This window comes from Oncorhynchus mykiss, chromosome 14 (assembly GCF_057628025.1).
Source record: "Oncorhynchus mykiss isolate SJ-2025 chromosome 14, ASM5762802v1, whole genome shotgun sequence".
Taxonomy (NCBI): Eukaryota; Metazoa; Chordata; class Actinopteri; order Salmoniformes; family Salmonidae; genus Oncorhynchus; species Oncorhynchus mykiss.
Window position 1 is genome coordinate 7,185,342 of NC_143035.1, and position 25,515 is coordinate 7,210,856.

General features: G+C 44.8%; 2 protein-coding genes across 3 annotated transcripts in view; both read left to right on the forward strand.

Annotated features, from left to right (window-relative positions):
• Nucleotides 1–260: 260 nt before the first annotated feature.
• Nucleotides 261–25,515, forward strand: part of LOC110488650 (A-type potassium channel modulatory protein KCNIP1) — a 41,286-nt gene continuing 16,031 nt past the window's right edge. Inside the window, exon 1 of one of the 2 annotated variants that reach the window (XM_036942763.2) lies at nt 261–454. In XM_036942763.2, the coding sequence (XP_036798658.1) occupies nt 367–454 (88 nt within the window). In that variant the 5' untranslated portion in view covers nt 261–366. Of the gene's footprint in view, nt 455–10,871; nt 11,420–25,515 lie in introns of those variants that run through there. The other variant, XM_036942764.2, reaches the window with a different exon arrangement.
• Nucleotides 20,581–24,568, forward strand: LOC149978270 (uncharacterized; the record flags this gene model as incomplete). Its single annotated transcript, XM_090198049.1, has 3 exons — nt 20,581–20,840; nt 20,951–21,230; nt 21,367–24,568. Coding segments are annotated over 3 exons (855 nt in total), but the record flags the coding sequence as incomplete, so codon positions are not given.

Here is a 25,515-nt window from a genome sequence, read left to right on the forward strand (position 1 = left end):
TTGGATTCAGACATCAGACTTCTCTTACCAATCATGTCTGTTCCTTTCTGACTCTCTCACTCTCTCCCCCATTCACTATCTCTCTTTCAGTCAGAGACAGAGAATTGGAAAGATTCAGTGGGAAAGAGGAGGGGTATGTGACGGAGGGAGGGACGGAGGGAGAGATCAGGAAACAGAGGGTGAGATCACTGTTTTTTTCAGCCCAGGAAGAGAGATTCAGAAGAGGTCCTCCTCTGAACTGCGTATCTTCTTGAATAAATATCTATAAACTCCTTCGCCTTCAAACATAGACTGTACCTCCTGCTGCAGACCACATTGCCACCCTTTGCCCATTCTTGGGCTGCTTTGGCCCAACTTGGAGTCAGAATGGCAGGCTGTGCCAAGCGCTGTAAACAGGGACTGGTGAAGTTTGTCCTGTCCCTGCACAAACTCATCACAGGGACTCTCAAAAAAGGTATGTCACTGGCCTGTGTGTGTGTGTGTGTGTGTGTGTGTGTGTGTGTGTGTGTGTGTGTGTGTGTAAGCATGCATCCAAGGACAAGTTTGAGCATGGTCACGTGAATATACTGTTTGTACAGTATGGGAGTTTATAGGGTTTAAGTTGCTGTACCTGGTTGTGAGTGTCTGTTGTGGGGTTGTATGTACTGTATGTAAGTGCATGAGATTGTGTGGGGGTTTGTATACAGCTGAGTACATGTGTTTGTGTGTCAGTCCGTATAGAGTTTGCATGGCTTCTCTTGGATAGCTCCATCTATCCTATAGAGCAGGGATGGGGGCCTGACTGGGGGCCTGACCGGTGTCACACTTTTGCCCCAGGCCCAGCTAACACACCTGACTCCAATAATCAGGATCTTCAGTTTAGAATGCAATTAGTTTAATCAGCTGAGATGGGGGAAAAAGTCTGACACCACTCTGGCCCCCGAGGACTGGAGTTGCCCATCCCTGCTATCGATATATCTCCCCTTCCCCGACTCTCCTTATCCATTTCTCTTTATTCGTGTCACTATCTTACTCTATCACTCTCTCTTTCACCCTTCTCTCCCTCCCTCCCTCGCTCCCTCTCTCCTCCCCCTATCTCTGTCAGAATGATGTTCATTCTTGTATAAACAAGAGGTTGGGGGAATGAGTGCTAACGGAGGAGTGATAAACATGATAGAGAGCAATGTGTGTGTGTGATGAATGTGTGTAATAACATGTCGGCGTGGCAACGCAAGAGCGGGGCGGGGGAACACAGTGATGCTCTCACTATAGGATGAAAAGGAAGGGGTTTATTGTTGTGATTCATTGGATTATTGTGTGCGTGTTCATGTTATTGTGATTCATTATCTCATTCCTCTATTGTTGAAGGAAAGCAGGGCAAGAGGAAGAACAAAGAGCTCAATCTCAAATACAGTACTGTACAGTACATTATGAGCCTGGAGGACATACAGCACAAGCATACCTACACACACACACACACACATGCACACCAACCTGGACTCAGAGGTATGATATTTTACAAATACCAATTTGTTGTGGCTAACGTTAGCTATGTGGCTAACGCTAACATTAGCTAGGTGGCTAACGTTAGCTAGGTCAGGGGTTAAGGTTAGTGTTAGGGGAAGGGTTAGCTAACATACTAAGAAGTTGTAAGTAGTAACAAAGTTGCTAAAATGCTAGTGTTGTCCGTGATGTCCGTTCAAGCAAAAAAACTCGACGTTCGCCTACCCAACCACCCTATATACCAAATGTGACATATCGTACTAGTTTGAGTGTCCCGGATTTACATTTTCTATGTTACGTCTAGTCTATGAGACCCGGCTGTGCGCACAGGCGTACTGCAATTTACTTTGTGCTTGGAGGGTGCAACAAACTTGACAGCACACACTGGTGGTAAAGCTGGCTCTGTACTCTGAGAGAGCGGGTAAAACTGGCCTCCAGGTCACACTGAGATGATGTCATTAGGGGCCCTGCAGAGGTTATGTTGTGTAACAAATGGCTCCTTAAAAGCTGAAAGCACACACGCACACACATACACACACAAGCACGGCACGCACAACCGCGCACACTCACACACAGTGATTAGGAAAAGAAAGAGACCAGGGTCTGCATAACGTCACACACACACATACACACACACTATCTCACTGGGCTGTCTCTGCACAATCTCAGTGCTCCACAGGGAACAAGAGCTATATCTGTGTCTTTGAACATTGGATTACACAATGGTCATAAAGGCAATGGGTGAGACAAAACACCACACATTTTGTCTTTGTTAGGTATATCGATTTTCTTTTGTGCACATTGCTTATCAATTGCTTCTTATTTCAGTTCAAACAGAGGACAAAAAGCACTAAGTCCATTGTATAATCATTAGTACAGACAGTTGCAAACCGTTGCAATTTGCAAATAAAACTAGAGTTTATATTGGACAAATTCATGTAGGTCCTTCCCCGTTCGTTCAGTTTGCTTCTGTTTAAGAAACGTTTGAAAAAGAATCGCCTTAATGATTAAGGCCCCAGGTCTGTCTGGGCTTTGGCTCACTGAGCAGTCACTGACAGAGTAACACTGACCTCTGCTGGTAGCTGTGTAGCTCTGCTATATGTCAGTTCCTTTCATGACAACTAGAGGTCCTGCTTCTCTCATTGGTTTACTATTGTGATGAGGTGCAGACTGCATGCTCATCATTGCTTACAATCATTGTCTCAAAAGACAAGTTAACAATTAAAAGATATGTAGATCACATAAATGCACTCATTCACACACTAATAGCCTACTGTAAGTCAATTTAAAATCCAAGATGGCGTAGCAGTCAGGCGTCTTTGTCTTCGTCGTGTCCTGTGTATATATCTATCTTTTTATATATGTTTTCTTCGCATATATTTTTATATTTTTCTTAACCCCAACTTCAACATACTCTCCTGCAGCCCACCTCCGACTTATTTTTCTCCATATCTTCGGATACCTACCGCAAGCTATGAACCTCTTCACCTGGATCATCGCAGCTAGCTAGCTGCTATCCGATTGGCTTCTCCTGGCTAACGTCTCTCTCCCGAAGCAAGCACCAATTAGCCTGGAGCTAGCCTATGCTAGGCCCATCTCCCGGCTAGCTGAAGAGGTCCATCAACCACTCCTTTGGCTTCAATACCTATTTTGCCAATTGGCCTGGACCCCTTTTATTGCCGATACGGAGCCCCACCGATCCATCATGACTGGACTACCGAGGTAATCCGCCCGAGGGTTTTTTTCAAGAGGCTCCTCTGTCGCGACGTCCCCTGAATGCCCATCTGCTAGTCTGATAGCCACGACCCGCTAGCTGTCTAGAGCGTACCGGACTGTTAGCTGAAGAGGTACATCAACCAATTTCTTGGGCTACTATAGCTATTTTGCCAATTGGCCTGGATCTTTTTACTACACGGACCCCTGCTGATCCATCACGACTGGTCTGCCGACGTATCCGCACGAGGGGGTTACAACAGACTTCTTCCGTTGCGACGTCCCTCTAGTGATTATTAGTGATTATTGTCTTATTTCACTGTAGAGCCTACAGCCCTGCTCAATATGCCTCAGCTAACCCTCTTGTCCCACCTCCCACACATGCGGTGACCGGAGCTGGTTTAATTGATACCTCTCTCATCATCACTCAATGCCTAGGTTTACCTCCACTGTATTCACATCCTACCATATCTTTGTCTGTACATTTTTCATTGAATCTATTCCACCACGCCCAGAAACCTGCAACTTTTACTCTCTGTTCCGAACGTACTAGAAGACCAGTTCTCATAGCCTTTAGCTGTACACTTATCCTATTCTTCTGCTCCTCTGGTGATGTAGAGGTTAATCCAGGCCGTGCAGTGCCTAGCTCCGCTCCCATTCCCAGGTACTCTCATTTGTTGACTTCTGTAACCATAAAGCCTTGGTTTCATGCATGTTAACATTAGAAGCCTCCTCCCTAAGTTTGTTTTATTCACTGCTTTAGCACACTCTGCCAACCCGGATGTCCTAGCCGTGTCTGAATCCTGGCTTAGGAAGGCCACCAAAAACCCTAAAATTTCCATCCCTAACTATGACATTTTCCGACAAGATAGAACTGCCAAAGGGGGCGGAGTTGCAATCTACTGCAGAGATAGCCTGCAGAGTTCTGTATTGCTATCCAGGTCTGTGCCCAAACAATTTGAGCTTCTACTTTTAAAAATCCACCTGTCCAGAAACAAGTCTCTCAACATTGCCACTTGCTATAGACCTTCTTCTGCCCCCAGCTGTGCCCTGGACACCATATGTGAATTGATTGCCCCCCCATCTATCTTCAGAGCTCGTGCTGTTAGGTGACCTAAACTGGGACATGCTTAACACCCCAGCCTACAATCTAAGCTTGATGCCCTCAATCTCACACAAATTATCAATGAACCTACCAGGTACAACCCCAAATCCATAAACACAGGCACCCTCATAGATATCATCCTACCCAAACCTGCCCTCCAAATACACCTCTTCTGTGTTCAATCAGAATCTCAGCGATCACTGCCTCATTGCTTGCGTCCGTAATGGGTCTGCGGTCAAACAACCACCCCTCATCACTGTTAAACGCTCCCTAAAACACTTCAGAGAGCAGGCCTTTCTAATCGACCTGGCCCGGGTATCCTGGAAAGACATTGACCTCATTCCGTCAGTAGAGGATGCCTGGTTATTCTTTAAAAGTGCTTTCCTCACAATCTTAAATAAGCATGCCACATTCAAAAAAATGTAGAACCAGGAACAGATATAGCCCGTGGTTCACTCCAGACCTGACTGCCCTTAACCAGCACAAAAACATCCTGTGGCGTTCTGCATTAGCATCGAATAGCCCTCCACGATATGCAACTTTTCAGGGAAGTTAGGAATCAGTATACACAGGCAGTTAGGAAAGCAAAGACTAGCTTTTTCAAACAGAAATTTGCATCCTGCAGCGCAAACTCCAAAAAGTTCTGGGACACTGTAAAGTCCATGGAGAATAAAAGCACCTCCTCCCAGCTGCCCACTGCACTGAGGCTAGGAAACACTGCCACCACCGATAAATCCACAATAATTGAGAATTTCAATAAGCATTTTTCTACGGCTGGCCATGCTTTCCACATTGCCACCCCTACCCTGGTCAACAGCCCTGCACCCTCCACAGCAACTTGCCCAAGCCTCCCACATTTCTCCTTCACCCAAATCCAGATAGCTGATGTTCTGAGAGAGCTGCAAAATCTGGACCCCGACAAACGATATCTTAACCTCCATCCATAAGAGACAATACTGTGCAGCTGTATTCATAGACCTGGCCAAGGCTTTCGACTCTGTCAATCATCACATTCTTATTTGAAGACTCAACAGCCTTGTTTTCTCAAATGACTGCCTCGCCTGGTTCACCAACTACTTGTCAGACAGAGTTCAGTGTGTCAAATTGGAGAGTCGGCGCAAGAATTGAACCCTGTGGTACCCCCATAGAGACTGCCAGAGGTCCGGACCTCTGGCAGTCTCTATGGGGGTACCACAGGGTTCAATTCTCGGGCCGACTCTTTTCTCTGTATACATCAGTGATGTCGCTCTTGCTGCTGGTGATTCTCTGATCCACCTCTACGCAGACGATACCATTCTGTATACTTCTGGCCCTTCTTTGGACACTGTGTTATCTAACCTCCAGACTCCAGACTTCAATGCCATACAACTCTCCTTCCGTGGCCTACAACTGCTCTTAATTGCAAGTAAAACTAAATGCATGCTCTTCAACCGATCGCTACCAGCACCTGCCCGCCAGTCCAAAATCACTACTCTGGACGATTCTGACTTAGAATATGTGGACATCTACAGATACCTAGGTGTCTGGTTAGACTGTAAACTCTCCTTCCAGACTCACATCAAACATCTCCAATCCAAAATTAAATCTAGAATCGGCTTCCTATTTAGCAACAAAGCGTCCTTCACTCATGCTGCCAAACATACCCTCGTAAAACTGACCATTTTGTTGGAAAAGAAATTGTGCTGAATTGTGTATATAATATAATTTTGAAAATAAATATGTTGATGTTTATAGAAACCCCATTTTGTTTTGGTTATGATGACACCTTCTGGACATTTAGGTTCACCATTTAGAGCTGCATTTAATGGCAACATGACGCTAGTCAGAGGGTGGGAAGATGGCAGAAACTAATGTTCTGTTTGAAACTGATGGCGAGTCGGCTGAAGATGAGAGCACAGAGAGTGAGAATGAGTGGACTACAGCGGCTAAAAAGAAAGGAAACAAAAGAAGCCAAGTTGTATTTTTAGTCGGAGTGAGGATTTAGATCAGTGTTACCTGGGAGATCCAGATGAAGTCTCTCCCTTCTCATGTAAAGCTAGGCTTAATGAGATACCTTGTAAGAGCTTGGTGCACAAGCCCCTGCAGTTTTATAAATGCAAAAGATTTGGACATGTGTCACGTCTATGCAAGAGGGAAGAATATCGTGGGCCAGCTGAGGTTACAGTGCCTTCGGAAAGTATTCAGAACCCTTGACTTTTTACACATGTTTTTACTGTACAGCCTTCTTCAATGAAATTTACTGAAAAAAAACATTTCCTCAGCAATCTGATACCCCATAATGACAAAGCGATAACAGCTTTTTAGAATTATTTGCAAATATAATACAAACAAAAAACAGAAATACTTTAAGTATTCAGACAATTTGCTATGAAACTCGAAATTGAGATCCAGTGCATCCTGTTTCCATTGATCATCCTTGAGATGTTTCCACAAATTCATTGGAGTCCCACCTGTGGTAAATTCAATTGATTGGACATGATTTGGAAAGGCGCACACTCCTGCCTATCTATATAAGGTCCCACAGCTGACAGTGCACGTCAGAGCAAAAACCAAGCGTGAGGTCGAAGGAATTGTCCGTAGAGCTCTGAGACAGGATTATGTCGAGGCACAGATCTGGCGAAGGGTGCCAAAAAATGTATGCAGCATTGAAGGTCCCCAAGAACACAGTGGCCCCCATCATTCTTAAATGGAAGAAGTTTGGAACCACCAAGACTCTTCCTAGAGCTAGCCGCCCGACCAAGCTGAGCAATCGGGGGAGAAGGGCCTTGGTCAAGGAGGTGACCAAGAACCCGATAATCACTCTCACAGAGCTCCAGAGGTCCTCTGTGGAGATGGGAGAACCTTCCTGAAGGACAACCATCTCTGAAGCACTCCACCAATCAGGTCTTTATGGTAGAGTGGCCAGACGGAAGCCACTCCTCAGTAAAAGGCACATAACATCCTGCTTGGAGTTTGCCAAAAGGCACCTAAAGGACTCTCAGACTATGAGAAACAAGATTTTTTGGTCTGATGAAACCAAGATGGAACTCTTTGGCCTGCCAAGCGTCACGTCTGGAGGAAACCTGGCACCATTCCTACGGTGAAGCATGGTGGTGGCAGCATCATGCTGTGGGGATGTTTTTGAGCGACAGGGACTGGGAGACTAGTCAGGATCGAGGGAAAAATGAACGGAGCAAAGTAATGGTTGGGAGCTGCGCAGTTGAATGGCTTTGCTAACATGTCCCATATGTAAAGGAATAAGGTGATAGAATACCCCCCCCCCCCTCCCCCCATACGCACACACTCAAACAAGGTGCATGGCAGGTGGACTCCTGAGGTAGGGTAATGGTGTGTGTAAAATATTCATATGGCCTATGGAAAAAGAAAATATTTAATCCCAGTCTGTCTGCAAGGTGGCTCTCTGTCTATTTTGATTCCAGGACCAGGCTGTGACATTCAGTGGAACTATGTGACAGTACCTCCAAACTCAACAGAAGCTTGGAGAACTGTGTCTTTTACTCTGTTCATCACTACCAGAGCCACAGTATTCCTTAGAGGAATACCAAAGAAGAGAGTTTTTAAGTGTTGGGTTGTTTACTCTGTCTATTTTAGGAAGTAACAAAGAGATCAACAAAACCAACACCAGCTGGCTAGCACTGCTTTATCTTTCCACTTCAGTATGTTACAAGCTCAGTGTTGTGGCTGGTGCTGCATTGCCGCCTGAATGTTGCTGCCCTGCCTGACACATCTGATCAGACACACTGTTTTGTATTCCTTGCCACCCTCCTGTGCATTCCATGGAGATGGAGAGAGAGAGAAGTGAGAGAAAAAGTGTGTGTGCTTCTCCTGTGGAGGATGTGGTGGATCTAAAGTGCTGTCATATCACTTTCACGGAGCCAGAGAGACAGGGGGCAGAGGGAATGGGAAGGAACGACAGGGGGGGGGTGGATGACTCTTGCATATCCCAAAAATTTCACTTATCATTACCTTCCTCTTTCTATCTTCGCCTCCTTCCTCCCCTCCCAGCTCCCCCCCCCCCCCCTTATATTGTGACATGCCAGGACATAATCTGCAGCAAGATCTACTGTTCCTGACGTTTTCTGCGAACCAAATGCAGATTTTCTCCCCAACAAGGCAGTTCAAGATATCCTACAATTCTTTATTTCAATTTTACACACGCAGCCACATTAGAACACTGGCCTGAAATACCTCTGATTGAGTCGGTTTTGTCTGCCGTAGAGTAGGAAGTGCTGCTCATTCTCTCGTTCACCCGACCCACGGTGCCTACATAGTCTTTCTTCTCTGACCTTCCACGTTTCTCCCTCCTCTTGCTCTCCCTCAATGTCCTTTAACGCTCTGGTCCTTTGTCAACCTTTGCTGTTCTTGTTTGTATCATCCTAGAGACCTCGACACATTTTACGATGAGGAAGAGGAACGGCCGTTTTTAAATATTTTTGGAATGATTCCACGGTGTGGAAACACTGAATATGTAAGGCCCCACCACACTAACCTAATGGCTCTCCACTTAACGTGCCTAGAGTGGCTTAGCGTTTCACTGTGCTGAACCGCTTTCATACTGAATTTAATTGTACGAATACAAACACGGATACAACGCTTTCAACATTTTCATGTACACACTTAGCACATATTTTTCTATCTAAAACTTAAAAGGGTTCTTTGGCTGTGCTCGTAGGAGAACCGATTGAAGAACCCTTTTTGGTTTCTGGTAAAAAAAAAAACTTTGGGGTTCCATGTAGAACCCTATCCACAGAGGGTTTTACCTGGAACCAAAAAGGGTTCTCATATGCGGACAGCCGAAGAACACTTTTGGAACCCTTTTTTCTAAGAGTGTTCACTGAATAGCAGGGGAAGAAGATCGTTTGAATGTGTCTGGCTGTCTATTCTGTCTATTTCAGGAAGTAACAAAGAGATCAACAAAACCAACACCAGCTGGCTAGCACTGCTTTATCTTTCCACTTCAGTATGTTACAAGCTCAGTGTTGTGGCCCTGTTGTCGTGTGCTAGAGTAGCTGGTGCTGCATGGCCGCCTGAATGTTGCTGCCCTGCCTGACATGTCTGATCAGACACGCACTGTTTTGTATTCCTTGCAAACCTCCTGTGCATTCCAGGGAGATGGAGAGAGAAAGAGAGTGTGTGCTTCTCTTCTATGTGAGGGTGGATCTAAAGTGCTGTCATATCACTTTCACTGAGCGGGAGAGACAGGGGGCAGAGGGAATGGGAAGGAACGACAGGGGGGGGGGGGGGTGGATGACTCTTGCATATCCCGAAAACGTCACTTATCATTACCTTCCTGTTTCTATCTTCACCTCCTTCCTCCCCTCCCAGCTCCTCTGCCTCTTCCTCCATTCCTCCCCCTCTCTCTCTCGCTCTCTCTCTCTCCTGTTCTGATTGATTACCGTTGCTGAGGGAGCAGTGTGTTTAATGAGAGTGCTGCCCTAATGACTGTTATTGGCATTTATGCTTGTTGGCCTTAGAGAAGTCCTCGCTGCTGTAAATAGTTTTCTTTAGTAAAGTCATGCCGGGAATTTCAATAAGCTCTAGTCGATACACAGGACCATACCGTAGCAGTCCTGCCAGTACAGGACAGGAAGTCTAATAGGGATCACAGAGGTGTGTATGCTATGACGCTAATGGTCCTTTGTGATTTCAGGTCATTTTGTGTGGTTTCACTTCCTCATTTCTGTCGCTCATTTGGTAGGGCATGCATGGCGCTTGCAACGCCAGGATAGTGTGTGTGATTCCTGGGAACACCTGTACATAAATGTACACAGGTATCACTGAGTCGCTTTAAATCAGAGGCGGATGCTAAATGAAATCTATTTGGATTATATTATTACAATGCCAAAGTATTGGCATGGGTGTGTGGGTACTAGTGATCCCATGGGGTCTCCTGTAAATCAGAATGCCAGTGTTCTAATGTGTGTGAAAGCACTCCTGGTCTAATATTCATTTCTGTGTTTGAGAGCACTCCCTGGTCGTCCCATGTGGTTTTGTGTGTGTGATAACACAGGAGGTTTATTGTGGTCCCAGGCAGTCCCTTGTGTATCAGGTCAGTGGTGACAGAACGATGAGCAACACTCCAGACATGTATGGCTCAGTGTATCTGTACGTGTATCAGCACTCTGCACACACACGATAGCACATACCCACTTGAAATAGGAGTACACAGACACTATGCACATGTATACGCACACTGCATACGCACAGACACAAGCAACACGCACACAAGCGCGCGCCAAGCCAGTCATGTGTGAGATAATCCCAAAACCACTCACAACAGGCAGACGGCGTGTCTGCAGAATAGCAAGAGGGGCTGAGAAGAGCCCCCTCCCCTTTCTCACTTCATATCTCTTTCTCTCTCTTCGTTTCTCACTCAGCTGCTTCTTGCATTACCTAGAGTCAAATTCTCATATGATCTTTTCATCAAACTGAATATATATCTTTCTCTCCTCCATTCCTTCTGCACCCCTCTTCCCTCTCTCCTCGAGGGTTTCTTCCCTCTCTCCTCCCGGGCTTTCAGCTTTCCCCTGTGAGGTAGAGGGAGATTGTGTCTGGCTTCTTGTTCCTCTGTAAGCAACAGTGTGTTCATCTCCCCACGAGGCAGACAAAGAGAGGAAGAGACGGAGAGGGAAAAAGAGGGGGAGTATCAGGCGTATGTAAAGAGAAAATGGGGAGAGTGTGAAAGGAATTGATAGAATGACAGGAAGCCAGTGACAGAGAGAGAGTAAGAGAGAGTAAGAGAGGGATAGTGTGTGAGAGAAAAAGAGAGAGAGCGAGAAAGAGAGAGCGACAGATGGCTGTAAACCCAGGGGTGTCAGTGTTGCCATACAGACAAAGGTAGCTCCGTAGTGCATTTGCTCTCTCTCTCTCTCTCTCTCTCATTCACACACACACTTACACACACAGGCATTACAACTGCGTAGGTGTCAGACGGAAGAGGAATGACACTGGCTGGCACACAGAGTAGCCTCATGTTCATATCTTAACGGAATCAGTTGTACCACACTCACACACTCAATCAATCGCACACACAAACCCAGTGTGCGGCCGCAAACATGGGTCTCGTCATGGGGACCTTTTCCATGCAATCCAATAAGCAGGATCGGACCTATCGGAAAGGTAAGACCTCCGTTGTTTATTCTCAGAGTTGTAAGCGGATCCAGTTCACTGTGGGTGTGAGAGACTTGGTCGTAGGTGTAGGTACTCCACTTACGTGAGTGTGTGTGGGCTACATTACGCACGTGAGTTTGCCTGCATATGTACTGGTATCCATTAGTGTCTGTATCCATTTGTGATGGGTTGTTTATGCGTATGGCGTTACATGTACATTGTGCGAGTGAATATGCAAATAAACATTGGATACCGGAGGAGAGCAAAGTTACAGTGAGGAAAACCAACTTAGTTCTCAAGTGCTAGCGTGTGTGTGTGTGTGTGTGTGTGTGTGTGTGTGTGTGTGTGTGTGTGTACACAGCACTCTGCTAAGGTAAATAGAGGTTCCCGATGTCTATAAAAGGTGATGCTATTCACTAGCCTCAACGTCTCTCCTTCTGTTCATTGAAGCAGCACCTGTGTACTGTCTGTTTGTGCGAGCACACACCTGTCTGTCTGTCTGTGTGTGCTTGAGTGTGTATTAGTCTGTCTGTTTGTCTTTAGGTTATAGGGGCGCCTTTCTAGTCCTCAGAAGGGGGCCGGACAAGAAGAATCCTTTGAGATGCTGTGTTGAGGAAATCACTGTAATCGGTCAGCCATTGCCTGTGGTGTGTCTACTGATGTCCAGACTGACTCTGTCACACACCAGTGGACCCAGAACTAAAGCGCATAGAACTCCCAGACGTAGAGCTATAAAATACTAGAGCAACAGGAACTAGGTCTACAAGGGCATTATCCATTACAATAAAGACACTGTCCATGATCTATTCCTCTATTTAATCAACACAGCTGAAACGGTACAGTTTCTACAGAGTTGGACTAGCAGTACAGAACATGTCATAACATGCTTACAGAACCTCCGCTTCAACTTCCAAGACGTCGCGTCAGTGTGGGAGTCCCAAAAGGCAGGAGAGATAGAGGTGAACAGAGGTTTGTAATGAGAGGGGGATAGAAAGAGAGGTAGAGTAAGAGGGAGGTGACAGAGTATAGGTAAAAGGGGGAAGAAGAGTGATTAAGATGGAGAGAGGTAAAGAAAGGAAAGAGGTTAACAGAGGTAGATAGAGGTGGAGAAAGAGGTGGTTAACATGGGTAGATAGAGGTGGAGAAAGAGAGGTGGTTAACATGGGTAGATGGACAGAGAGGTGGAGAAAGAGAGGAGGTTAACATGGGTAGATAGAGGAGGGTAACATGGGTAGACGGACAGAGAGGTGGAGAAAGAGAGGAGGTTAACATGGGTAGACGGACAGAGAGGTGCAGAAAGAGAGGAGGTTAACATGGGTAGACGGACAGAGAGGTGCAGAAAGAGAGGAGGTTAACATGGGTAGACGGACAGAGAGGTGGAGAAAGAGAGGAGGGTAACATGGGTAGACGGACAGAGAGGTGGAGAAAGAGAGGTGTCAATCCAATTGAGCATTTGTAGGATGAGACGGAACAAACTATTCAGAGTAGAGATCCACTACCAGCCAACTTGACACAACTGTGGGAGGAATTGGAGTCAACATGGGTCAATACTGTGAAATTGTGAAAATGTAAGAGCTGTTTGAAAAGACTGCCTGAAGTTTAAGCCTATTTTGGTGGGGTGGAGTTTTGGCCTGCGATAGACCAATAAGAAAGAGAGTTCTAAACCTCTCCGCCAATAATTTAGATCTAATCTAGATTTCAGTTTTCCCCTCCCCATTAAGACGACTTCCAGGCAGTTGTATGCAAAATTCTATCTTGAGAAATGGCTCTTTGCTAAGAAGCAATTTCTTTGGTGTGTGTGGGGGGGGGGATTTTTTTGTTGTTGAAAGTGATCATGAGATAAAAACGGCTGCATTGAACCTTTAACGGAGGGAGGGAGAGAGAGGGGGAGAGAGGTGGAGAAAGAGGAGATTAGCAAAGGTCAGGCTGAGAGATGAAGAGACATTATTCAGTACAGCAGGAGATCATAGCTCTGCTGTTGCTTCTGTGGAGCCTCTGGGAACGATGATCCTTTGTCTTCTGTCACCTCACAACACACTATTTCCAATAAGAATGATTTCCCCAGAGATGATAATAACAAAAATCCATAACATCAGCTAGGTTGTGACAGATTTCCATGCGAATATTCAAAAATACCAGAGTGGGCACACTATATTTCTTGTGGGAAAACCATCAGTAGAGTTGAAAATACGATGGAAACCCATTTTAAATGAACTTGTATTTTTTTATTCGACACATGGGAATTCAACCACAAAAGGTATTTTTACGTGCGCTCCATCGTCACGCACAACCTTTAATCTGCAAGTCAACTTGATGGAAACACATCTCTGGTGGAAAAAAATGTGTATATTATATTTATGCGGCATATAGAATATTCACATGAACATTTTTCCCCCAATTGGATGGAAACCGAGCTATAAAGAAATTATTCCACCCGTCCACCCCTCTCTTACTCTATCAAAAATGTCCTCATCCCCCTTCTCTCTTTCTCTCACCCCATCTTACTCTGTATTCAATCTCTCTCGCTCTCTCTCTCTCTCTCTCTCTCTCTCTCTCTCTCTCTCTCTCTCTCTCTCTCTCCGCCCCTTCTCTCTGCCTCGCTCTGTCTTTGAGGTCTGATAGGGACGTCCACGCTGCGTGCTCCCCTAAAGCTGATCTCAGGCTTTGAAGCGTTTGGGCTAATCAGGTAGAGTGAATGTGGGTCTATCTAGGGTAGAGTTTGTGGGTGTGTCTTTGGGTTAATATCCCCCTCAGACACAGACTGAAGAGGCTACAGCAGCAGCATTAGAGGAGCAACACATCTCCTCTGTGCTTCTAAAGCTTAATCAGTTACGCCCTCACCAACACCCCCCCCCCCCCCCCACACATCAAAAGACACCCACCAAAAGGAGCAATTAGAACTGCCAAATAGCTTTACTAGACACATGGCTCTATCCAGGGGTGATCATCCATTGCCCACAGCACTGTGCCTGTGTGTGTCTTTGTGTGTGTATGTGTATTTGCCGGTGTCTGTGCTTAATGAAGTTTTTAGTATTTAATTAGCTTGATGTGCGATTGTTTGAGTGGTTGCCAAGTTTAAATTCACTCTCTTCCACGATATTTGCCACGGTTTACGTTTTCAGTTTCCTTTCCTTTCATATCCAATCCCAGAGGAGGCTGAGTGCCCAGAGTCTGACATAGAGCCAGGCTTGTTCAATGATGTAAGAAGCACCCTGATTAAAGCTGGTGTGCTGAAACATGTTTTGGTTTAATGATAAAGAAACACTTTCTATTAAAATGTCATTATAGAAATCACTTGTGGTGTTCCGCAAGGTTTGGTTTTGGGTCCGGTACGGTTGAGTTTATATATGTTACCCCTTGGGCCGTTATCGGAAAGCACTGCATTGATTTTCACTGCTACGTCGACGATACACACCTTCCCATTTCTGTGTCACCAGAGGATTTTATCTCCATGGATAAATTATTAGACTGTATTAGTCATTTATATACTTGGACGGCTCACAACTTCCTCCAGATAAATCAAGACAAGACCGAAGTAATTATTATTGGAGCCAAAGCACAGAGAGAGAATCTGGCCGCACATTTTAATTCACGGTAAATAACGATAAAACACCAGGTAAAAAAAACCTAGGTGTCATTTTAGATTCTGAACTCAATTTCGAATCACACATCAGGAATGTGACCAAAATAGCTTTTTACCACCTGAGTTTCTCTCTCAGGCCGTTTCTCTCTCAGGCTGATACAGAGAGACTCATCCATGTTTTTATTACAAGCAGGCTTGACTACTGTAATGCTCTCCAGTCTGGTCTACACAAGAAATCCATTGGTCAACTGCAAAACATACAGAATGCTGCAGCACGGGTACTGACCAAGACCAGATGGAGAGCACACAGTACACTGGTTTTAAGGTCTCTTCACTGGCTGCCTGTGAGTTTTAAGATTCCTTGATTGCTTTTCAAATCAATGCTTGATTGTGCACCCTAATACATATCAGATATGCTTTAAGTGTTGTACCCAGTAGGTCCCTCAGGTCCTCAGGTACTGGCCTTTTAACTATTCCAAAGCCTAGGACTAAGAGGCATGGAGAGGCAGCCTTTAGTTGTTATGCCCCCTGCCTCTGGAATAGCCTGCCAGAGACTCTGAGGGGAGACAAAACTGTGGACATGTTTAAAATAATTCTCAAAACACGCCTTTTTAGCTTTGCTTTTCCTCTGGGTACTTTTTTAGTCTAACAATTTTTATTCTTCTTCTTCTGTTTTTCATCTTCTTCTGTTTGTTTTATGTTTTTATTTTCATCGTTTTTTATTTCATTTTTTTTCCCCTGTGAAGCGCATCGCGTTGCATTCATGGCTGAAATGTGCAACGTAAAGAAAGCTCGATTTGATTCGGTGGTCCCCGGGGAGAGTGGCTAAACACAGTATCTCCGACATGCCCGGGGAAGATGACCGGCAGACATTTTAGATTTCGAAAAATGACGCTGATTTGCTTTAATAATAACAGATTAGGGACACCCTGAATTATTCAAACACCCTAAATTTCAAGACGGAACTTCTAAGAGCGACGTCCCCAGCCCGGTGTTATTGTAATGAGCTGTGTGCTATAACATAGGTGTGGTGATTGATAGATGGCTTCATTGAAATGACAGAAGTGATACATGACATAGCTGCACTGTATGGTTCTGACACATACCATAACACTCATATTAATACTTCATGATTTAAAACATGCCTGTGGTGTTTTTCACCCCCGTTGTGCCGCTATACGTTTATCTTGTATGTGTTTCTATATGCTTGAGTGATTATAGCTGTGTGTTTTAGTAGCTGGGGGGGGATATATGACGATATATGACGTGTCACTGTAAATGGCTGTGGCCATGACGATTATGATGTGAAGAGAGGCTTACGTGACTGCCCTAAACAGCAGGAGGTCAATGAGTCATGGTGTAGCTCAAACTGAGTTTTGCCCTTCAACTGAACTGTGTGTGTGTGTGTGTGTGTGCTGTCATCTCTAAGTTATGTGTGTGGTATCTCTTCATATGTGCCCTTATCCCCAACAGACCCATAGATTGACTGTCAGAATTGCTTTCCTCCCTGCTCCCACTCCCAACCCCACAAACAAATGAGAGAGCAAATCAGAATGGGAGGAGATGCTGTTCTGAAACCGAGTCCCCAGTCTGTCACAGCAGCGGGAGCAGAGAAATCACATCAGCCCCAGTTAGCCGAGAATATAAGCAAAGCGTGTCAAAGTATGGTGGCTCCCTTTCTCTCTGTCTCCCTCTCTGTCTTTCTCAGGGCGTTGGTGACAGATAAATGGGACTGGGATTCTGAATCAACCTGTGTTCAGCTACCTCTGCATTGCTTGCTCGTCGGGGTTTCAGGCTGCGTATCTGTCAAGCAGCTACTGATGTGAAAAGGGGTTTTGTAAAATACATTTGATTGATTGACTGAATGAGATTTGAGATGGAAGGAAGGTTGATCATCTCTATGCTGGTAGAGACAAAGCCAGGTCTGAGACTCTGAGAGATACAGCTATCTCTGTCTGAGCAGCAAGACTCGTCTTTTGGACTGTGAGTCAAAGGAAGAGATATTGATGTGAAATTGGTATTCTGAAGATAATGTTGAGGGCTCATGACGTCTGTGCTGGGAGAGATTAAAAAAACAAAGAGGGTTGGAAAGGAATGCATAACATGAAATTGATAGTCTGAAGAGATGTGTTCATGACTGAAAGCTTTTGAAGTATATCCTGCTAAATATATACTGTGTCCATTTTTGAAGACCGTGAAGTAAATTAATTGATATTGATGCAGAATAGATTTTCTGAGGATATAATGTACAATATCTACCCAGATGGAGATGCATATCTAAGGACTGATATCTACCCAGGTGGAGATACATATCTGAGGACTGATATCTACCCAGATGGAGATACATATCTGAGGACTGATATCTACCCAGGTGGAGATACATATCTGAGGACTGATATCTACCCAGATGGAGATACATATATGAGGACTGATATCTACCCAAGTGGAGATACATATCTGAGGACTGATATCTACCCAGGTGGAGATGCATATCTGAGGATTGATATCTACCCAGGTGGAGATACATATCTGAGGACTGATATCTTCCCAGGTGGAGATACATATCTGAGAACTGATATCTACCCAGGTGGAGATACATATCTGAGAACTGATATCTATCCAGGTGGAGATACATATCTGAGGACTGATATCTACCCAGGTGGAGATACATATCTGAGGACTGATATCTACCCAGGTGGAGATACATATCTGAGGACTGATATCTACCCAGGTGGAGATACATATCTGAGGACTGATATCTACCCAGGTGGAGATACATATCTGAGGACTGATATCTACCCAGGTGGAGATACATATCTGAGAACTGATATCTATCCAGGTGGAGATACATATCTGAGGACTGATATCTACCCAGGTGGAGATACATATCTGAGGAATGATATCTACCCAGGTGGAGATACATATCTGAGGACTGATATCTACCCAGGTGGAGATACATATCTGAGGACTGATATCTACCCAGATGGAGATGCATATCTGAGAACTGATATCTACCCAGGTGGAGATACATATCTGAGGACTGATATCTACCCAGATGGAGATGCATATCTGAGGACTGATATCTACCCAGGTGGAGATACATATCTGAGGACTGATATCTACCCAGATGGAGATGCATATCTGAGGACTGATATCTACCCAGGTGGAGATACATATCTGAGGACTGATATCTACCCAGGTGGAGATACATATCTGAGAACTGATATCTACCCAGGTGGAGATACATATCTGAGGACTGATATCTACCCAGGTGGAGATACATATCTGAGGACTGATATCTACCCAGGTGGAGATACATATCTGAGGACTGATATCTACCCAGGTGGAGATACATATCTGAGGACTGATATCTACCCAGGTGGAGATACATATCTGAGGACTGATATCTACCCAGGTGGAGATACATATCTGAGGACTGATATCTACCCAGGTGGAGATACATATCTGAGGACTGATATCTACCCAGGTGGAGATACATATCTGAGGACTGATATCTACCCAGGTGGAGATACATATCTGAGGACTGATATCTACCCAGGTGGAGATACATATCTGAGGACTGATATCTACCCAGGTGGATATACATATCTGAGGACTGATATCTACCCAGGTGGAGATACATATCTGAGGACTGATATCTACCCAGGTGGAGATACATATCTGAGGACTGATATCTACCCAGGTGGAGATACATATCTGAGGACTGATATCTACCCAGGTGGAGATACATATCTGAGGACTGATATCTACCCAGGTGGAGATACATATCTGAGAACTGATATCTACCCAGGTGGAGATACATATCTGAGAACTGATATCTACCCAGGTGGAGATACATATCTGAGGACTGATATCTACCCAGGTGGATATCTACCCGAAAGGAATGGAATGGATTCATTTGAAATGTGTTTTTTTTGTTTGAAGAGAAGTCTCAAGGCTCACAAAATCTATCTTGATAAAGGGAAGAGATGCACGTAGATGTGAAATCATTGGTCTTAAGGGGAAATGAGTGTTTCTGGGGTTTGAGGGATGAGTTTGACTGACTTCATCTTCATTGAGATCGGTATGTTTGTCCCCTACTGTCCCCCTTTTCTTGCCATTCCCAGATTCTCTCTCCTAAGTCACGTGTTTCCATACCTCCTCTGTCTCTCTGTCTTCTCCGTTCTTTCTCATCTCCTGTTCTGCCTGATTCTTCTTCCTCGCTCTCACTCTCTTTCGCTCTCTCTCTCTCTCTCTCTCTTGCTCTTTCTTCTTCCTCAGTCTTTTTCTTTCATCTCGACAGGGACCTTAATAAACAGTGTAGCTGTTTCTCAATCTGCCCGCAGGGATTCAACAAGCTTTTCAGAGGCACATACAATAACACACACACACACACACACACGCACACACGCACAATTTGGCACTCCCATTACGACAGACACACACACACACACATTACGACACACACGCACACAATATGACACACACACACAATACGACACACACACACTCTTTATGGGTGTTCCTCCTCCTTTCAGTAAAATGGTTACTAGCAAGAAAAACTATTACGTGTACCTCAGGGAAATGACTTTCCCTGTCATTGTTGAGTTAGAGAGATGGAGCAGGAGATAACAACTTGCCCAGGAGTGTTAAGTTAGGCTACACCTTGAGGAAGTAGTGTGGAGTGGGAGTTACTGTAGAGAGAGATAGAGAGATTTCTAGATAAAGGAATATAATGAAAGATAGAGGTGGAGACGGTTTCCTTGGAGGGATGAAGAGAGAGAGAACGGTAGAGAGAAAGACAGACTTGAAAGAGGAGAGCAGAGCCCACTAAAGTATTTGTGTTTTAGCGCTGAACCTCTTTCTATTTTCTGAACATGATGAGTGGTAGTGGACATGGGTCATGATGCATACCGTACGTGGTCGCAGAGGACACATGCTGCTGTACTCCTCAGAGACCTGGCTGCACTGTGATCATACATTCCTTTCTGTTCACACCTGGGGACAGAACGCACAGTACAGAAGGCATAGAGCGCACGCACACGTGTGTGACACTGCACAGGATATCACACAATAAATCACACGTTACAGTTTTTTTGCAACCCATAGGACCCATTTCTCGATACTTAGGTCACCGTTTCAAAACTCTTCTCACAGTGTGCACAACAGCAGTCTATGTGGGCTAAACTGTGGATCATTTTTTCATTGCTTTGGTACAAAATGCATTCAATGGCTACATCTTTCAAATTTCATGAATTCTTTTCTCACTCGGACACGACCACCAGCACAAACTCTATGTACCTACAGGCCAATTAGCACATGTTTACATACTCTTTTCAGAACTGTTAAACTTAAGTTCAAAATCTAACATAACACAAAACGGATTAAGACAGCAATTTGCTACATTTCTACAGTAATACTGTATTGAAATATATTCCACATCTAAAACATGAAATGCTATCAAAACAATTAGACCAACCACAGCTGATTCCCATTGTAGCTGAACACCCAGGTGTTAGTCTTTCAATTTCATTGCCATCTATACAAAAGGAGACATCTTAGGAATAATGCTGAACTGTAATGTAAACATGGTACCCAGCCAGCGATAGAGAAGTGGCTGACAGAGGAAGAAGAGTGGCTGGGAGAGGGAGAGGAGTATGTATGCGTGGTGGAAGAGGACTTGAGAGGAAGATCAAGAGCTGTAGTCTCAGATGAGATTAGGGCTACTATAATGTATCATGTAATAAATCATGGTCCATCAATGAGAGAGGCTGGTCTGAGAGTGCAGCCAAATCTGCAACGCTCAACAGTGGCATCTATTGTGAGACATGGATGGCAAAACAACAGGTACGATGTGCATTCTGCAAGGGCATCTGACTGAACTGCACATTACAGATGTCAATTGAGCAAAGCCTTCAAACCCACTTGTGTGTAATTGTTTTTGTATTTCTGCTTAGGACCCAACGGTTGCTTCCCACAGGCGGGAGAGGTAGGATTTTCACTGCTGTGCAGGAAACTGCAATCGTTGATATGGTCGTCAGAAACAATGGCATAGAACTCACAGAGATTCGGGACAGAGTGTTGGCAGACAACGATGCATATGGAAATATTCACAATGTAAGCATAACTATTTCTAGAGTCCAGAAACAACATCAAGTCAGGATGAAGCAGTTGTACACTGTCCCCTTTGAGGGGAACTCTGAACGAGTCAAGCAACTCAGGAACCAATACGTCCAGGTAAGATGACTATAAAATACAGAACTGGTTTTGAACAAAACCAAACAGGGCAGAGGCACACAATGGCATGTTTTTAGGTATAATGTAAACTACCGTGATAGCCTAACTCTTATGTTGCCATGTGGATTTATTTTAGAGAGTCATGGAGATTGAAGCCAGGCAAACACCCCACGTATTCATCTTTGTGGATGAGGCTGGTTTCAACTTGGCCAAAACACGGCGGCGAGGAAGGAATGTGATTGGGAAAAGAGCCGCAGTTCATGTCCAGGGCCAGAGGGGTGACAACATCACAATGTGTGCAGCAATATCCTCTGATGGATGGCTGTTACACAAACCACTAATTGGGCCATACAACACCGAGCGTCTCATTACATTCCTGGATGACCTCTATGGAAGGTTGTGCCAGGTGAGGAAAGGGTTGCAGCGAGGCGAAATCGGCCAACGTTTGTAATTGTATGAGACAACGTGACATTTCACCACTCCCATGCAGTCACAGAGTGGTTTTACAGCCCATCCCAGGATGGTGTCACGTTTCCTCCTTCCTTACTCTCCATTCCTCAAACCCATAGAGGAATTATTTTTCTCATGGAGGTGGAAGGTTTATGACCACCATCCACATGATCAAATGTCCCTCCTGGACGCAATGAATGCTGGATGCCTGGACAAATCTGCAGAAGACTGCCAGGGGTGGACCAGGCCAATAGATTAGTTCCTAGGTGTGTTGCCCAAGATGACATGAGATGTGATGTGGATGAGAACCTGTGGCCAAATGCAGAAAACAGGGTTGACTAGCACTGCTACTGTATCTGTATTGGTAGATGGTGTATATACAAATTCTTGTATTTTGGAATCACTCAATGCCAGAAAATGCCGTAAAACATATTGAAGCACATTGCATCATGTCTGATTCATTCCTGTAACATATACTGCAGTGAATTCTAAACAGTAGACAGCTGTCATTCTTGTTTTGTAAAGACATTTTACAAAAGAATACGTTGAGCAATGCTAACTGTTGTTGGTGTTTTTTAGGTCATTGTTTTGTGAGTGTCAAGGTGTGCACGTTGGGTGACGGAAGAATGAGTTGATTTGAGACATGTATGAAGTGTTTTGGTCGTTTTAGTGCATTTGGGATGTGAAATTAACTGCTGTGCCAAGCTGAAAGTTGATTAGGAGAACTATGTGAAGAGTTTGGAAAAAGTGACCTACAGTAAGTACTGAGAAATGGGTCCTAGCGATGATTTTTTTTAAAAACTGTAACATATCATGATCCCCCCTTCTCTCCACCTTGCTCCCTAACGCCTGTCTATTACACTTTTCTTTCTCTACATCCTCTCTCCCCTTCTCTTCCTGTTTCTCTTCCCTTTAATTTAAGTCCATCACCTCCTCATCCTCCTCCTTTTCCTCTCCCACCCTTTCCTCACACTCCTTCTCCCCCTCCACCTCCCTTCCTCTCGCTCTCCTCCTTTCTGTCTCCCTCTTCTCTCTCCTAGTGTGCTTTTTATAGATTAATGTATGTACTGGGGGATGTGATGATGCATGAACTGGGTGATAAGTGAGATGGTTGATGGATTGGAGGGCTGTGTGTGCTTCATGTACAAGCTATGATGGCTGGGGGTGGGGGAGAAAGAGGCAGGAGAAGATGTGACACAGGTCTCTGTTCACTTGAGAATTATTTGTGTGTGTGTCTGTGAAGGTGTTTGTGTGGCAGTATGATTATGTATGAAATCAATTTCGTTAACTTAAATAATTGGTGTGTGTGTGTGTGTGTGTGTGAGATTCTATCTGTGTGTTTGAGTGTCATAACAGTAGTGAAATCCGAATCATGATCTATGATTCAATGAATCAACCTCTTACTGATTCACGGATTTACTGATTCAATGATTCACTGATTCACTGATTCACGGATTGTTTGCCAGGGGATGAGGGAAAAGTGTGACACCAATCAGGCCCCCGAGGACTGGAGTTGCCCAGGCCTGCTCTAGAGTATTTTGGGGGTAGGAGCACAGCAGCAACTACTAATGTGTAACAGGTGAGGGAGAGGAGCTAAGCACCTCCACAGAGATTGAGAGGGTAGAAGAAAGGAAGAGGGGGTCGGTTCATGAGAGGGATGAGTGGAGAGAGGGAAGGAGTGGGGTAGGCAGTGGAAGTGAAAACTGTCAGACGTGACGAAACCTCTTCAGACAGAACGTAGACAAGGCTGTTACCATGACGACAACATGGGCGCAGTGGTGGGCACGTTAACCATGGGGGAGAGGAGGGGAGGCCGTCCAGAGGAGAGACACATGGGCATGTACACACACAACTTAAAAAAGAATGTTAGCACTCACATTCTCATTTATGAAAACAACACAACCTACGCCTAGCAAAAACACACGCAACCAATATAAAGTCAAACACACACACACACACTAATAATCAGGTAACTGTGTCACTACACCATGGAAGCATCTGTTGAATGTTTGTGTGAGAGAGAGACTGAGGTAACAGGTGTGTAAAAACTAAAGAGCGAGAGAGAGTTTCATCAGGAAAGAGATAATGTATAGCTTAGCTAGTGTTCATGTCTAGGTGCATGCCCAGGTGGTGTCTGTGTGTTTGCATGTCCATGTGTTGGAGGTGGAAGGAAGTGACATTGTGTGTGTGTGCGCACAGCAGTGGAGGGGCGACACACACATGCACAAGGTATTTATCACTCTGCTCACACACTCTTTTCTTGCCTGTTACCTTGGAAGCACGGTCGTCATGGCAACAAAAGATGTCAGTTTTCGGGAGGGACAGGTCAGCGCAGTATTCTAAGACATGTGGGTCCAAAGTTAACCAAGGCCATATAGGGCATGTACTCACAAGTTAAGAGAGAGAAAGAAGTAGAGAGAGGGGGGGGGGGGGGGGGGGGTGGAAAGGGAGAGGGGAGAGAAGGGTGTGTTGAGGACCTGTTGCTCTCCATTTTTAGCCAGAAGAAAATGTGCTTATTGCTCATTCTTTTGCATATTACTTATTGCTAATTTGCATACTTTTACATATTACTCTGTCATTCTAGGATATTTCCATATGGGCTATTGCCATATTGTAACATTATAACATTAAACTGAACAAAAATATAAATATGTAAAGTGTTGGTCCCATTTTCACAAGCTGAAATAAAAGATCCCAGGGGCCTCCCGGATGGCAGAGTGGTCTAAGGCAAGAAGCAGTGCAGCTTGGTTGGGTTGTGTTTCGGAGGACGCATGGGTCTCGACATTAGCCTCTCCCAAGTCCGTACGGGAGTTGAAGCGATGAGACAAGACTGCAACTACTACCAATTGGATACCATGAAAAAAGGGATAAAAAATGAAAAATAATAATAAAAGCTAACAGAAATGTTCCATGCGCAGAAAATGCTTATTTCTTTCAAATTTTGTGCACAAATTTGTTTACATCCCTGTTAGTGAGCATTTCTCCTTTGCCAAGACAACCAATGTTTTGGAGAATTTGGCAGTACGTCCAACCGGCCTCACAAACGCAGATCATGTGTAACCACATCCGGCTTCTTCACCTGCAGGATCGTATGAGGCCAGCCACCCAGACAGCTGATGAAACTTAAGTATTTATCCACAATCTGTCAGAAACCGTCTCAGGGAAGCTCATGTGTGTGCTCTTCGTCCTCACCAGGGTCTTGACCTGACTGCAGTTCGACATCATTACCGACTTCAGTGGGCAAATACTCACCTTCGATGGCCACTGGCAGGCTGGAGAAGTGTTCTCTTCACGGAATAATCCCGGTTTCAACTGTACCTGGCAGATGGCAGACAGCGTGTATGGAGTCGTGTGGGCAAGCAGTTTTCTGATGTCAACTTTATGAACAGAGTGCCCCATGGTGGCGGTGGGCTTCAAGTATGGGCCGGCATAAGCTATGAACAACGAAAACAATTGCATTTTGTCGATGGCAATTTGAATATACAGAGAAAACATGACGCGATCCTGAGGCCCATTGCCGTGCCATTTGTCCGCTGCCATCACCTCATGTTTCACCTATTGAGCATGTTTGGGATGCTCTGGACCCGACATGTACGAAAGCGTGTTCCAGTTCCCGCCAATATCCAGCAACTTCGCACAGCCATTGAAGAGGAGTGGGACAAAATTCCCAAACTTCATGAGGCAAATGGTACTGACTGGCTTTCTGATCCACACCCCTACCTTTTTTGTTAAACGTATCTGTGACCAACAGATGCATATCTGTATTCACAGTCCTGTGAAACCTAACGAATAGATTTCCATTGACTGATTTCAATATATGAACTGTAAATTGTTG